Here is a 13,364-nt window from a genome sequence, read left to right on the forward strand (position 1 = left end):
CCTTTGTGACTTGTTTACAGACTACTTTATATCTACCATAGGCTTCTGTATCACCAGATAATTTATATGCATCCTGTGATTTTTCTTCACAGCCACAACTTTCAATTAGTTAATCTGATATCCATTTAATCTAAGTCTTGAGCAGTATTTCATAGTTGGTATGAAAAGCCTAGTAGATTCTATGATTGCTTCCCATTTAGAATTTGCTGTTGGTAACATCATCAGTTGGTCCAACTGCATAGAATTTAAAAACTGTGCGACTCGTTTCTGACCTCCCTACAAAGCCTACATTTAATTACTTACTCAGTACTTCAAATTCATCAAATTAATTTACTGTGCTCCTAGTTTTAGTGTACATGCAAGTATACATGCACCTGTTCTCACTGTTAGTTATCCTAATACAGCCCATGTATTTGCTTTTTCCATGAGGACCTACAGCAGGTCTTGAAATCACCAACACCATGCTTTCCACGCTGCTGCATGTTCCAACAGAAGCAGGAATCACTTTCACAACTGCCTTTTACTTAATTTTCAATTAACTTTTTAGTAAATTTAGTTAATAATCCATGATTGATTAGTAACTTTTTAGGATATAGAAGTTAACATATTTGTTCCTTAAAATTAATTGGATTTTTGAAAATATTTCCATGTATATTATATTGTATTTATTTTCATACATGTGTGTGTGCATTTTTGTAGCAGTGATGGATACTATACTTTCAAGACAAGAATACGAAACACAGTATCTGGGGTTTACACCAAGATCTTTTACTGATGGAGGTAAGTTTATACCCAAATAATGATTGAATGTTTGCTTTGTATTAATACAAATAATGATAAGGGACCTCATCCCTAAAAGCTTATGATGTAATGGTTTAAGGTTAATCAGTTATCCCCTTATCCTTTCATCCTCAAGAGAATATCATTGGTTTGCCTGTTCTGTCTGTGCATTATCCATTGTAACAGTTGCCAGCTTTTGGACCTCTGTAGAAATGAGCAGCAATTGATTAGAATAAGACTAGACTTACTATTTTTGAAATATGTTGCTCCTCATTCACACTGCTTCAACTAAGAAAGAATGGAGGAATTTATATGAAAATTGTTTTGTAGATAACTGTGTATAAAAGATTAACTGTATGTAACCAATTAGCATGTCAACCTGATTAGCATTGTAGAAAGTCCAACAATGTGTCTGTTGGTATCTTGATGTAGGAATCTGAAGGTGCTATAAAAATGTGTGTAAACATTAGCAGGCAAATAACAGTGAACAAATTACTGTCTAAGAGTGTGCAGTGCCTTTAATGTATGTGAGGTGATATGTGTATAGCTAATGAACAATTAATGATTGAAGGAAAGGGTTCAGACACATTACTGGTGGCATCAGAAGGATTAGTAGATTTATCAGACTTTCATCGTTGTAACATCATATTTATATCTATACCTGTGTTGGTGAGTACAATTAACAGACAATTGCAAGAAGAGATTGTCTTCATTCATGGAGAGTGTTGTTTGAGGACCAGAATGGTGCCATGTGGTGAGAGGAAACAAAGGGGTGCTCTTACCAAGAAAGACTCAAGTTCTGCAAATTGCAGTGTCTGGAGACTAGGCACCTGTGAGGTGATCTGATTCAGGTGTTTAAGGCTTTAAATGGTTTCAACAAGCTCAATGCTGATGGGATTCTTTCTCTTGCACTGCCAATGCTAATTAATGTCTTTAGTAAAATATCACATCTTTCTTTGTAATTCAGCAATGTCTCTATATGCATTTGGAGACAGATTGTGACAGATAATCCATTCTGGCATTCAAGGGAGTGGTATATTAACAGACAGTTGCAAGAAGAGACTGTTTTCTTGCATGGAGAGAGCTATTTGGTGTCATGGTGCCATGTCTTTAGCAAAATATCACAATTTTCTGTGTAATCTTTGTAATTAGTTGTGAAAGAATCAAAATGTGGGGAAGAAAGAGCAGTTACAGTAGCCATTCACCTCTGCAGTGGTATTGATGTCCTGATTGCAATCCATACATTACTTTAAAACCATTCTAAGCTTCTGCCCTTTATGATGTGAAAACATCTGTGGCAGCACTAGAGTAAAATCGATTGGTAAAGAAAATTTCTTACACTAACAGAAACAACGCAATTGATGTCACTTCCCTATTAGGTGGCTATTAGATTTTAAATGATGCAAATGAAGTTGTAGAAAGTTCCTAATGATGTAGAAACTTCATAAATGGTGTTAACCCAGTCACTAATGTTGATTCGTAGAGTAAGTTCATACTAAGATACAGAAATTGCATATCTTAGTATGAATTAAGATATGGAAATGGCATCACTTCCTAAATGACACTAACTCAGTCACTGACATTGATTCGGTAGAGTAAGCAGCAGGTAGTAATATTGTTAGCCCGAGAGTTTTACTTTCCCTGGAATCATAACCAAACCAAACCAAAACGCAGCTGTTAATATTGTAACAGAAGAACATCAAGCCTGAGCTGTATAACTGTGGGTATCTGTTGCCAGCTGAAAGAATAGAGAACATGCCCATCATAGCTAGGCAAAGTTCGTATCCCAGGGAACGTGAAAACCTCTCGCTCTGTTTCCCCCCCCCAGCCAATGAGAAGCAAGATTAAAAAATTTCCCCGAAGACTATCATAGCACATGGGCCAAGAAAAACGGTACATTCACGGCATATGTCGAACATAGCATACAGGGAGCCCGAAAGAATGCTATCTAGGAATATACCTAGAACTGCAGAAATTAATGCACAATGAAAGAATGCTGCAAGCTAGGCTCTCTCTTCACCAACTGCGATACCCAAAAGTTTTTACGACCGGGGTAACACAACGGAAATCGTGGGAGGGAAGCCAGCGTGATAAAGAGAGTAGGTGGGCATTTTATTAATATCTCCGACGCTAGGACACTAAGCAAAACACTCAGAGACAAGGGGATCCATTTGGGGGCGCGAGTCATCCCTGGACCGTCTTGGACAGAAACTCGTGACTTCCAGTGGCCAACGAGATAATTTTGCTCTCAAAGACAAAGGAGAGCACAAAGAATAAAAGGGCCCAAAATGAAACCAAAGGGGTGTGGTCGTGGTCTCCAGTGTGGTTCTTGTTGTTGTCACCATTGCCACTGCCGAAGGCTCTGCTGGGCCTAGTCTGCTACGTTCCTGTGCTCCTCGAAGATTCCTCACTAGCATCAACGGAGTCGCCCGCAGTTCACTGCCACCGCCTTCTCACCCGAGTTCCCTCAGTAGCCGCCTGCATCACCCTTTCTAGCAAGAGAGAATTGCGAGGACCAGAGAGGACAACTGCCAACGTCTTTACAGAAGGAAGCCTTGCAACAAGCCCTGGGAAAACCCACCTAAATCAGTAAGCGAAATCCAAGTATGCAAGAAATGATCATGTGTGAAACAGTTAAAATATTTTCTAAACTCAATTCTTCCTTTCCGATTCTCTTTTATATGTCAAAAGTGGAATTAAGTCAATAATATGTATTATAGCTCACGCCCTAGCATTATTTAGAGGATGTTAAAAGGAAGGGACAGGATTTGTGTAGAAAGTTAAAATATACCATCCTATGAAATCGCGAGACCATTGATTCTTATTTTATAACTCATATTATGTCTTTCAGTTTGAAAATAGTTGCACTTAGAATTGATGCATATTTTACTCATTGTATGATTATAGTGTGAAAGCAGATGGTATACATGACCTTTTTGTTTTATAATAAATAATTGTTAAGTGTTGTTTGCAATGTCGCATTCTCTCTGTCAACATCTCAAACCATGCCAGGGTAAACAAAATACAAACATGGATTTTGCGGGATGGAAAGGTGCTAAGCGACCTCTCCATTAAAAACACAATGCGATCTGTTGCCGCAGAAATCCAGGGCCCCTAAAACCCCTGATTTCCGAGGGCTCAGATTTTTTTGTCCTAACTGACTGCCTGAGTAAGGCAAGATAGACGTCATAGGCAGATCCCAAGAGAAAGAGAGAGAGAGAGAGAGAGAGAGAGAGAGAGAGAGAGAGAGAGAGAGAGAGAGAGAGAGAATGAAAGAAACAAACAAGAGAGGGAGGGAGGGGTTGACAATATTATGCAGGAATAAAAGCTTCAAAGCCACCAAAGAATAAAAGCTCCAAAGCCACTTCTTGTGTTGCAAAGGAATGAGTTCAAAAACATGGAGAATGAAAAAAATGCAGACTTTAATAAAATCTGCTTCTCAAGATTTTGATCAATATCAACTTTCTAAGTAGCTTAAGTAAATAAGTAAGTTTCGATCAAACCGTTTAAAAATTTAAAAGGCTTGTTTCAAGAACGCAACAACAAAACAATCACTTGAACAAACAACAATCACTTCTTGCAGTAGTTTTTGGTTATGACATCATACTAGTCTACAAATGGATTTTGCTAACTATTGAATTGCGAAAATACCAAATCTAATTTCCGTTAACAACCTATAAGAGTATTTCAGAGATGGCTAAAACTCCAGCTGAGTGAAATTGAGAGAAGTATGCAAGAATATAAGCTTCAAAGCCACAGAACTGGTTGCAGAAAATTTGCAGAACTAAAGCCTTTCTTGATAAGAGCAATGCTTTATTCCACTCACCAATCTCATTGCCCTTCAATGTACTCCTTCCAACAGCTCTACATCCTTCCTAAAATGAGGCTGCCAGACCTCTCTGCAGTACTCAAGATGTGGCCTGACCATTGTCTTATGCAATGGAATAATCATCTCCTTAACCCTGCTAGCAAAATTCCTGTATATCATTGACAAAATCCCATGAGCTGTCCTGGCAGCCTGTCTGAATTGTTCAGAGAACTTCATATCCTACTGCACAATACCCCCAGGCAGTGCTGACCTTAGCAAATGTGGGACCCGATTGGAGCATGCCAGCAGGGCCCCTTGAAAAATTCAATATTAATCCTTCAATATTTTGAAATAATGAAAAAATGAATAACTAAAACTATTAATAATTGTTTATCATTTTTATATTATTATAATTTGTTATCAATTGACCAGAAATGTTGATAATATAAACAAAACTAATCAGAAGGATATTTTTCTTGCCCATTTATTGGCAAAATCTTTGAAGACTTTCTCAAAATTGAAATTCCTTGCTTCTTCTCTTTCAATGGATACAACATCAAGGCTGGTGAGTTGAAGCGTTTTCGACCTTAGGTATGTTTTAATTAAATGATTTATTAAATAATTTTATAATTTTTAATTTAAATATTTATTATTTAATTAATTATGTTTGAATAAACTTTAATCAGGAATTTTGGAATCGTTAAAAATATTCACTGGAATCGTTAAAAATATTCTTAGCGATATCAATAAATTCAAAAATACAGTGGCTCTTTCATTAGTTGCGAGAAATTGTAAAATATTTAAAGGATTTTCGAAGCACAATTCTGGAAGAATTGGTTTCAGTGCTTCCATTTCCTCTACTACCGTATGGCCATCAATATCTGCCACCTTCACAGACTTGACCAATTCATTGCCCTCAATGATTTTAGTATCTGAAAGTGCAATTTCTAAATCTACAGCCTGTTTTCTAATGAAATTTCCAGTCACGATGATACCGAAACCATTCTGGAGATCCATCCAGAGGATGAAATAGACACAAGACCTGTTTTCTCAAAAAGAGATAGGATTAAAATTGACCGTGTCAAACAGACTTCCAAAAAGCAGTCAGATTCAGTTCCTTCATCTAAATTGAAACAATGAACAACGTTGTCCAATGGAATTAGGAGCAATATTGATGACATATACGACATAATTAAGCAGCATAATCCAGTGGGCATCTGCTTACAGGAGACATATCTGACCCCTCAGGTATCTCCCTTGATAAAAACTATACTCTTTTCAGACAAGATAGACCTGTTGCAAATAATGCTTGTGGTGGAGTAGCCATTCTCATAGATTTGCGAGTCCCATGCAGACGCATTTCTTTACAAACCTCTATAGAAGCCATTGCTACCCGAATAGCAATTGGAATCACTCTGACTCTTGTTTCGATCTATCTACCACCCAGTCATCTGTGTGCTATTCACGAACTTGAAAATCTTATCCTGCAGTTGCCAACCCCTTTCTGTTTATTGGGCGACTTCAATGGACACCATCCATTGTGGGGTTGAAATGCTCATTGACAGACAAAACTTAACCATTCTAAATACTGGTTCACCAACTTACATCCCTCTCCCAACAGGAACAGTGTCTGCAATAGATCTATCTATATGCTCTCCGATCCTCTTTCCTAATATTGAGTGGACAGCTCTAGATGATCTACTAAACAGTGACCACTACCCATTAATCTGTAAAATCCAAACATCACACTCTTCAACTGCAAAAAAGATTGGGCCAAGTATACCTCTCATGTTTCATTTGATAAACAGATCGTCGAATCTTTCCCAATTGACACAGCCACTAATCATATCACCAAACAAATTCTAGCAGCTGCATCTATTGCCATCCCACAATCACAATCAGACACCTATAGACCCATAAACTATTGGTGGAATGAAGAATGTAAGAATGCCGAAAAAGAAAAAAACCGAGCATGGAATATATTCCACAAATACCCTACTACCAATAATCTTATAAATTATAAGAAACTCAGAACCAAAGCCCGACACATCAGAAAGAAAGCTAAAAAAAACTCTTGGATCCGATTTGCAACTTCAATAAATAAAAATACTGATGTAAGAATGATATGGGAAAAAATAAGACAGCTAAATGACAAATTTCCTCCATTATCCTCGCCATTATTCAACTGGAATGGACAGGAGCTCTCTACTCCTGTAGAGATTGCGAATACTCTAGGGACAGTATTCTCCCAGTTGTCTGCCTCGACCTCATATGATCCGTCATTTCAGAAGATCAAAGCTTCAGCCGAAAAATCAGAATTTAACTTCAAAACCGCTGCTTCTCTACCATACAATCAGACACTTACTATGATCGAACTTCAAGAAGCTATATATTCCTCAATGAACAGTGCTGCTGGTCCTGATGGAGTGTATTACATAATGCTTCAACACTTAGACAATAAATCATTATCCTTGCTGCTGACCTTTTACAACTGTATATTTATTGAACATTCATACCCCACTCGCTGGCATCACTCCTATGTACTGGCAATTCCCAAACCAGGGAAAGATCATTCTATCCCTCACAATTATAGACCCATTTCTCTTACCAGTTGCTTGAGTAAAACTTTAGAAAAAATTATACACCGCCAATTAACATGGTATCTGGATTCAAAACATCTAATCTCTGATAACCAGTTTGGTTTCAGAAAAAATCGCTCATCCCTAGATCTTATGGTCAAAGCTGAAAAAAATGTCAGGAATGCATTTATTCGAAATGAACATCTTATCATGGTCTGCCTTGACATAGAGAAGGCCTTTGACACCACCTGGCGTTTTGGTATCTTGAAAGATCTTCATTCCCTTGACCTGAGAGGCCACTTACCATGCTACATACAAAACTTCCTTCAGTATAGATCTTTTCAATTTCGCTATAGACAAGTCTTCTCGCAAATCTATATACAAGAGGAAGGAGTCCCACAGGGCTCAGTTCTCAGTGCTACTTTATTTGCATTGAGAATAAATCATATTACCAAATGTATTCCCAACACTGTGAACTTATATCTCTATGCCGATGATCTGACTGTTTCCTGCAGTTCACTGAATATGAACTTCATTGAAAGGCAACTACAAATCTCACTAAACAATATTGAACTGTGGATGACACAGAATGGTTAAAGATTATCTCATCAAAAATCAAGTGCCATTCACTTTTGTAACAAACGAGGGATGCATCCTGACCCAGAGCTACACCTGACAAATCATCCTATCTCAGTTATGAATAGCATTCGCCTCCTCGGTCTAATTTTTGATAGAAAACTTAATTTTTTAGAACATATCAAATATCTCCGGACAACCTGCCAGAAAAAAATGAACATTCTCAGAGTTCTTTCTTCTACTACATGGGGTGCAGACCGTTACACCTTACTTCACCTGTATAGAACTCTAATTAGATCTCATCTTGATTATGGGGCCGCAGTGTATGACTCTGCTAGGGAGAGTGTGCTAGTATGGCTTGCAACTACTAGCAAAACAGGCCATACTAGCAAAAGTGTGCTAGTATGGCCTGTTCAACATTCTGCCCTCAGGATTGCTACAGGTGCTTATAGAACATTGCCAGTACAAAGCCTCTACGCTGAAGCCCATGAAGTTCCACTCTGCCTCAGAAGAAAGGTGTTACTTCTGAATTATGCCGCTAAAATTCAAAGCATGCCTACCCATCCCATTTGGCCTATACTTAGTGATCCACAGTTTAAAATGTTCTACAGAAATAAACCCAGAGCAGTTCAATCTACTGGCATCAGATTGCAGGCTCTATCAGAAAGCTGGAATGTACACTTTGAAAAAGTCCTCCAAGATCCAAACACTTCAGTTCCTCCATGGTCCTGTATTAATCCATCCTGTGACAATTACTTCCTAAACTGGGGAAAAGATTCCCTTGCAAATATTAACGTGCGACAACTTCATACTACTCACACACAAAATTATCCGCATTTCACGAAAATATACAGAGATGGATCAAAGTCTGATAGTGGAGTGGTGCTGCAGCAGTTATACAGCTGAGTTATTTGCCATCAAGCTTGCCCTAGAAAATATTGTCCATCGCTCCATTAAATCATCGCTCCAAATGCAATAAGATCGGGTTTACCACCCGTTTAAAATATATTGCCCTAACAGAAAAGCCCAATAAACTGGAAAATGCAAATTGTTTTTATTGTTTTATGGTTATGACTTCCAGAAATGCGCTTTAGAAAAATATCACAATGGCGTTCAAAATTCTTATAACAGAACACATGATAACGATGAAAGTGTAGTGCAATTTCCATTATAAAAATAGGTCTTGGAAGGAATTACAAAAAAAAAAAAAAAAAAAACAAACAAACAAACAAACAAACAATGCGTTATTGTGTTCACATTACGATATTTTCATTATACTTTAATTTATTCCTACAGGATGCAAATACGTTTCTACGATTTTCTTTAAGTTTGCACTGGCCAACAAAAACTTACATAAAGTTGAATTTCCGTAAGTAGAGTATTATGTAAGCCGGGGAGTGATTGTATTATACATTATCTTTTTTAATGGAATTTTTGTTTTCCATAAATTTTCCATAAAACTATGTTTTAATAAAGAAACTTGCATAGAACATTTTTTACAATGCCAGAACTTTCCGTGTGACTCTGTTTGTGATTCAATTAATTTAAAATAATCATTGCACTTAAAACAATACAATTTTGGTCTTGTTAATTTAATTTTCATCAAAAAATCAAGCAACATTTTATTTTCCTTACAAATTTCTTCTATCTTTAAAAGATTCATCCCTACTATTAGCTTTTTACCGCTCATTACAAAACTAATTATGCACCGTTCTTTACTCATAAATACACATCAAATGCCAACCAATGATTACAAAGTATCTTGTCATCTGTCATGCCTACCACCAATTATTTCATCACATGTGCATGTACCTGCTCTAGACTAATAACAGCTACTGTCTGTTTACTGGGCGAGCAGCACTAGAGTGCGGTAGCGGCAAAGCAATTTGCCTGCTAAGTTAGCCGAAGTTTCCCATGGTTCTTGTGTTGGCTTTCTTTACCTTAGCCTGAGGTGGAACAAGCTCTCTCCAGTAGGGATGAGGGCTGAAGGAGAATCTATTCACTATTAGGTAAATATACCTAATAAAGTGGGTACTTAGTATATGTGACATTATTTTTTGTGGAACCCATGATAATAGCAATTTTCTATCTCAACTTGTTACATTGTTACTTAATGTCACCATTGCTAAAGACATTCCAGATCTGACTCATCAAAAAAAAAACAGAACTTCACCACACTTCATACACATAAAATTTAATGTGATCAAGCATTCATTTCTTACATCTACCTTAAATATACTTTGAGAATAAAAATTATAATGTAAAGATTGTTTTTTTCAGCTACATTATATATGTGATATTAGGAATTCTATCTCTTTGTGTATATTATAAATAACAAAATAGCATCATTTTTAATTTTCCTCCCATTTCTTTAGTATACAATGCTCTGGTTGACTATACAAAAGATGCCTTAAATATAATGCAGTTATATCTTGCACAACAGGTAAGTTTTATAATTTTCAGGGTTGGAATTTTTTCTTTTTTCTTTTTTTTTATTGTTTCTTTTTTCTTTTTTTTTATTGTTTCTTTAATATTCTTAAAAGAAATATGAATATGTTTGTGTTTTGCTTTTTAGTTAATGTTTACTATTCCTTATCATATGATTAGAAGAATTGCCATTTTGTATATACCAGGCTGCATAAAAAATAATAAAGAAATACAAAAAAGTAGTTAAAAGTATACATTTAATTTCATAAAATAGATGATACTGCATTTAATGAGATGGATGTAACAAATACTGGCTAATAAGTTAAGTAAGATTATAAGTTAAAGATTATATGTAGCAACTCAACTCCTTTCACCTTTGTACTGTGAAAAGGAGGGAGGGAGGGTGGACTTTTTTTTTTCAGTGAAGGTGGAAAAAATTTTAAAAAATTATAATTTACATTACTTTACAATAAACTTATCACAGTCAGCATGTGGTGAGTATATTCTGACTGCAGAGGCTGCACGAACTGAAACTGTATTTAAAAAGTCAATCAGAGGTTATTGTGTGTCAGTGATGTGGTAAAGCTGGATATCTGGAATCCTGTTGGGATCACTCTAACAATATAATGGTTTTACCACTTGTCTGAGAGCACTGCATTTAAATCACATAAGAAATTAGAGAATTTCATTAAGGGCTTTCCTGAAATCCAAGTATATGATATCAAAATTATTTTTTCATCCAGTTCCTTTGTGAACACATCATAGTATCCAATCAAATTGGTAAGACAAGACTTCCCCCTTGACAAACCCATGCTGTGTCTGAATTATTACAGCTATCTTGTCTAGATGATCCTGTAATCCTTCTTTAACCAGTGACTCCATAATTTTCCCTGGAACAGAAGTCAAACTAACAGGTCTGTAATTAGTCATGTCATCCTTTGATTCCCCCTTTGTGAATTGGAGATACATTTGCACATCTCCAGTCCATGGGGACTTCCCCCTGAGTCCAAGGATGCTCTCATAATTATGGCTAAGGGTTTGCTTGCTTACTTTGCCACTTCCTTTAATATAAATTGGATAGATCCGATCTACCACGGGTGCCTTTCTTATGTTTACCTTCAACAATTTCTCCTCTACTTTGCTCGCAGTTATTACAAAATCATTTAAGTCCCTGTTACAGTTTGATAAACATCTGGCCCTCTCCTCCTTGAATAACTCCTCGTGTGTGAATGTAGATGCAAAATACTCATTTAGTTTGGCAGCTGTCTGACAATGATCATCTACAATCAAGCCATTGATATCAAGTGGACCAATCTGATTCATCCCCTTCCTTTTAGAGTTTATATAAGTAAAGAAATCTTTGCTGTTTTTCTTTGCATCCTTTGCCAAAGATTTTTCATAATCTGCCTTTGTTTGCCTAACCTCCTTTGTGACTTGATTACAGACTAGCTTGTATCTACCCTAGGCTTCTGTGTCGGGATTTACTTAAAGATGTAAATCCCACATCAGTACACTGTGATCACTGCCACCTAGTGGTTCCTTTATCTGTAAATTCTTAATGCATGAATAATCACTGCTGATAATCAGATAAAGAGTGTTACTCCCTCTTGTTGCCTTTCTAACATGCTGCTATAAAAAATAATCATCCAATAGATCCACAAAAAGCATTGCTAGTGTGCGAGTGACCAGGTCACAAGTTCCTGTATATATCTGGGAAGTTAAAATTCCCCATTATAAGACACTGATTTACTGGCCTACTCTTTTTCTCTGTATAATTGTTCATTGTACTCATCAGAGTCATTAGGCCTATAACAAACTCCTACCCTTATTTTTGCTTTCCTAGTGCTTATGTCACACCAAACTGACTCAACATTGCACTGTCCAACTATGTCAACTGGATGCACTTCCTTAGATTTTATGTGTTTCTTAACTAACAGCATAACCCCTCCTCCCCTTTCCTATCCTGTCTATCCTTTCTGTATACATTGTACTCCCCAAATTCCAATTCTGTATCACTTATATGTGAGTGGCACCACATCTCTGATATCCCAACAATATCCGCCTTGGATGTCTTAACCAGCACTTCAAATTCATCAAATTTATTTACTATACTTCTAGCATTGGTGTACATGCACCTGTTCTTACTCTTATTTACTGTAAGCCCATGTATTTACTTATTTCATGACCCCCAAAAGTTCCCGAAATCCCCAGCAACTGGCTTTCTGGGCTGCTGCTCATTCCAATAGAAGCAGCGCGAGAATCATTTCCATCTCTGCCTGCGGCTACTGTTAATCTATTAGTCTGTGAATCCTTCCCCCAAGCTAGCAGTTTTCGAATCCATCTAACATTGCCTCAGTAGCATCAGCAAATATTCTTGCACCCTTTCTATTTAAGTGTATCCCATCCCTGTAGAAGTATTCCATCTCTCCTGTTAACAAGCACAGACCATGCTGAGAAAAAATTCTATCCCATGAGCCCTGCACAATCTCTGCAGGGCTGTATTGATTGACAAGGCTCTCATCATATACAGACAACCCCCATATAACACTGTACTTCTACAACACAGTTTCGCTCTAACATGGTTAGAGAATTTTGGTGAACCTCACATAACACGGTATTTTTGAGCTTTTGTGTGGGGAGAAACCCTGCTATTATGTTGGATGTAATTTTTCAACATTTCCACTCTTTTTGAATCCCCACTGTTGACTTGCTAGTCAAAAAAAATTATTGAGAAATTATTGAGTCTGCACTCCTCAAAAAATTTCATATCTGACTGTGCAGTTACTCCCAGTACTTTTTCATTCTCCACAGCCTGAGTGTAGTACTGCACAGCTAACCTGCAGTATTTTGCATTTGTCAGTGTTAAACTTCAGTTTCTCCCTCTCAGCCCATCTGCTCAACTTTTCTAGATCCTGTTGCAATAGCATACTGTCATTAACAACCCTGCCAACCTTCGTATTGTCTTAAAACTTGGAAATTAAGCCTGATATACCTTCATCAATATCATTGATAAATACGGAAAACTGCAATGGGCCCAGCACTGAACCCTGGGGGACACCACTAATAACATTAGTCCACGAACAGCAGCATCCATTGATTACCACAATGTCTTCACCCACTGAACCATCCTTTTATCCATAGCAGTACCTTGCCCTAAATGCCATACTGCTCCAAATTGTACAGCAGTCTTGATG

General features: G+C 37.0%; 1 protein-coding gene across 1 annotated transcript in view; it reads left to right on the plus strand.

Annotated features, from left to right (window-relative positions):
- Positions 1–703: 703 nt before the first annotated feature.
- The window catches only part of LOC150091084 (protein MIS12 homolog), a 95,943-nt gene continuing 83,282 nt past the window's right edge, over positions 704–13,364 (plus strand). Inside the window, exons 1-2 of the mRNA XM_090381727.1 lie at positions 704–780; positions 10,119–10,186. Of these exons, the coding sequence (XP_090237853.1) occupies positions 705–780; positions 10,119–10,186 (144 nt within the window). The 5' untranslated portion in view covers position 704. The remainder of the gene's footprint in view (positions 781–10,118; positions 10,187–13,364) is intronic.

This window comes from Mastigoproctus giganteus, chromosome 1 (genome assembly GCF_048544385.1).
Source record: "Mastigoproctus giganteus isolate SK-2022 chromosome 1, ASM4854438v1, whole genome shotgun sequence".
NCBI classification, from domain to species: domain Eukaryota; kingdom Metazoa; phylum Arthropoda; class Arachnida; order Uropygi; family Thelyphonidae; genus Mastigoproctus; species Mastigoproctus giganteus.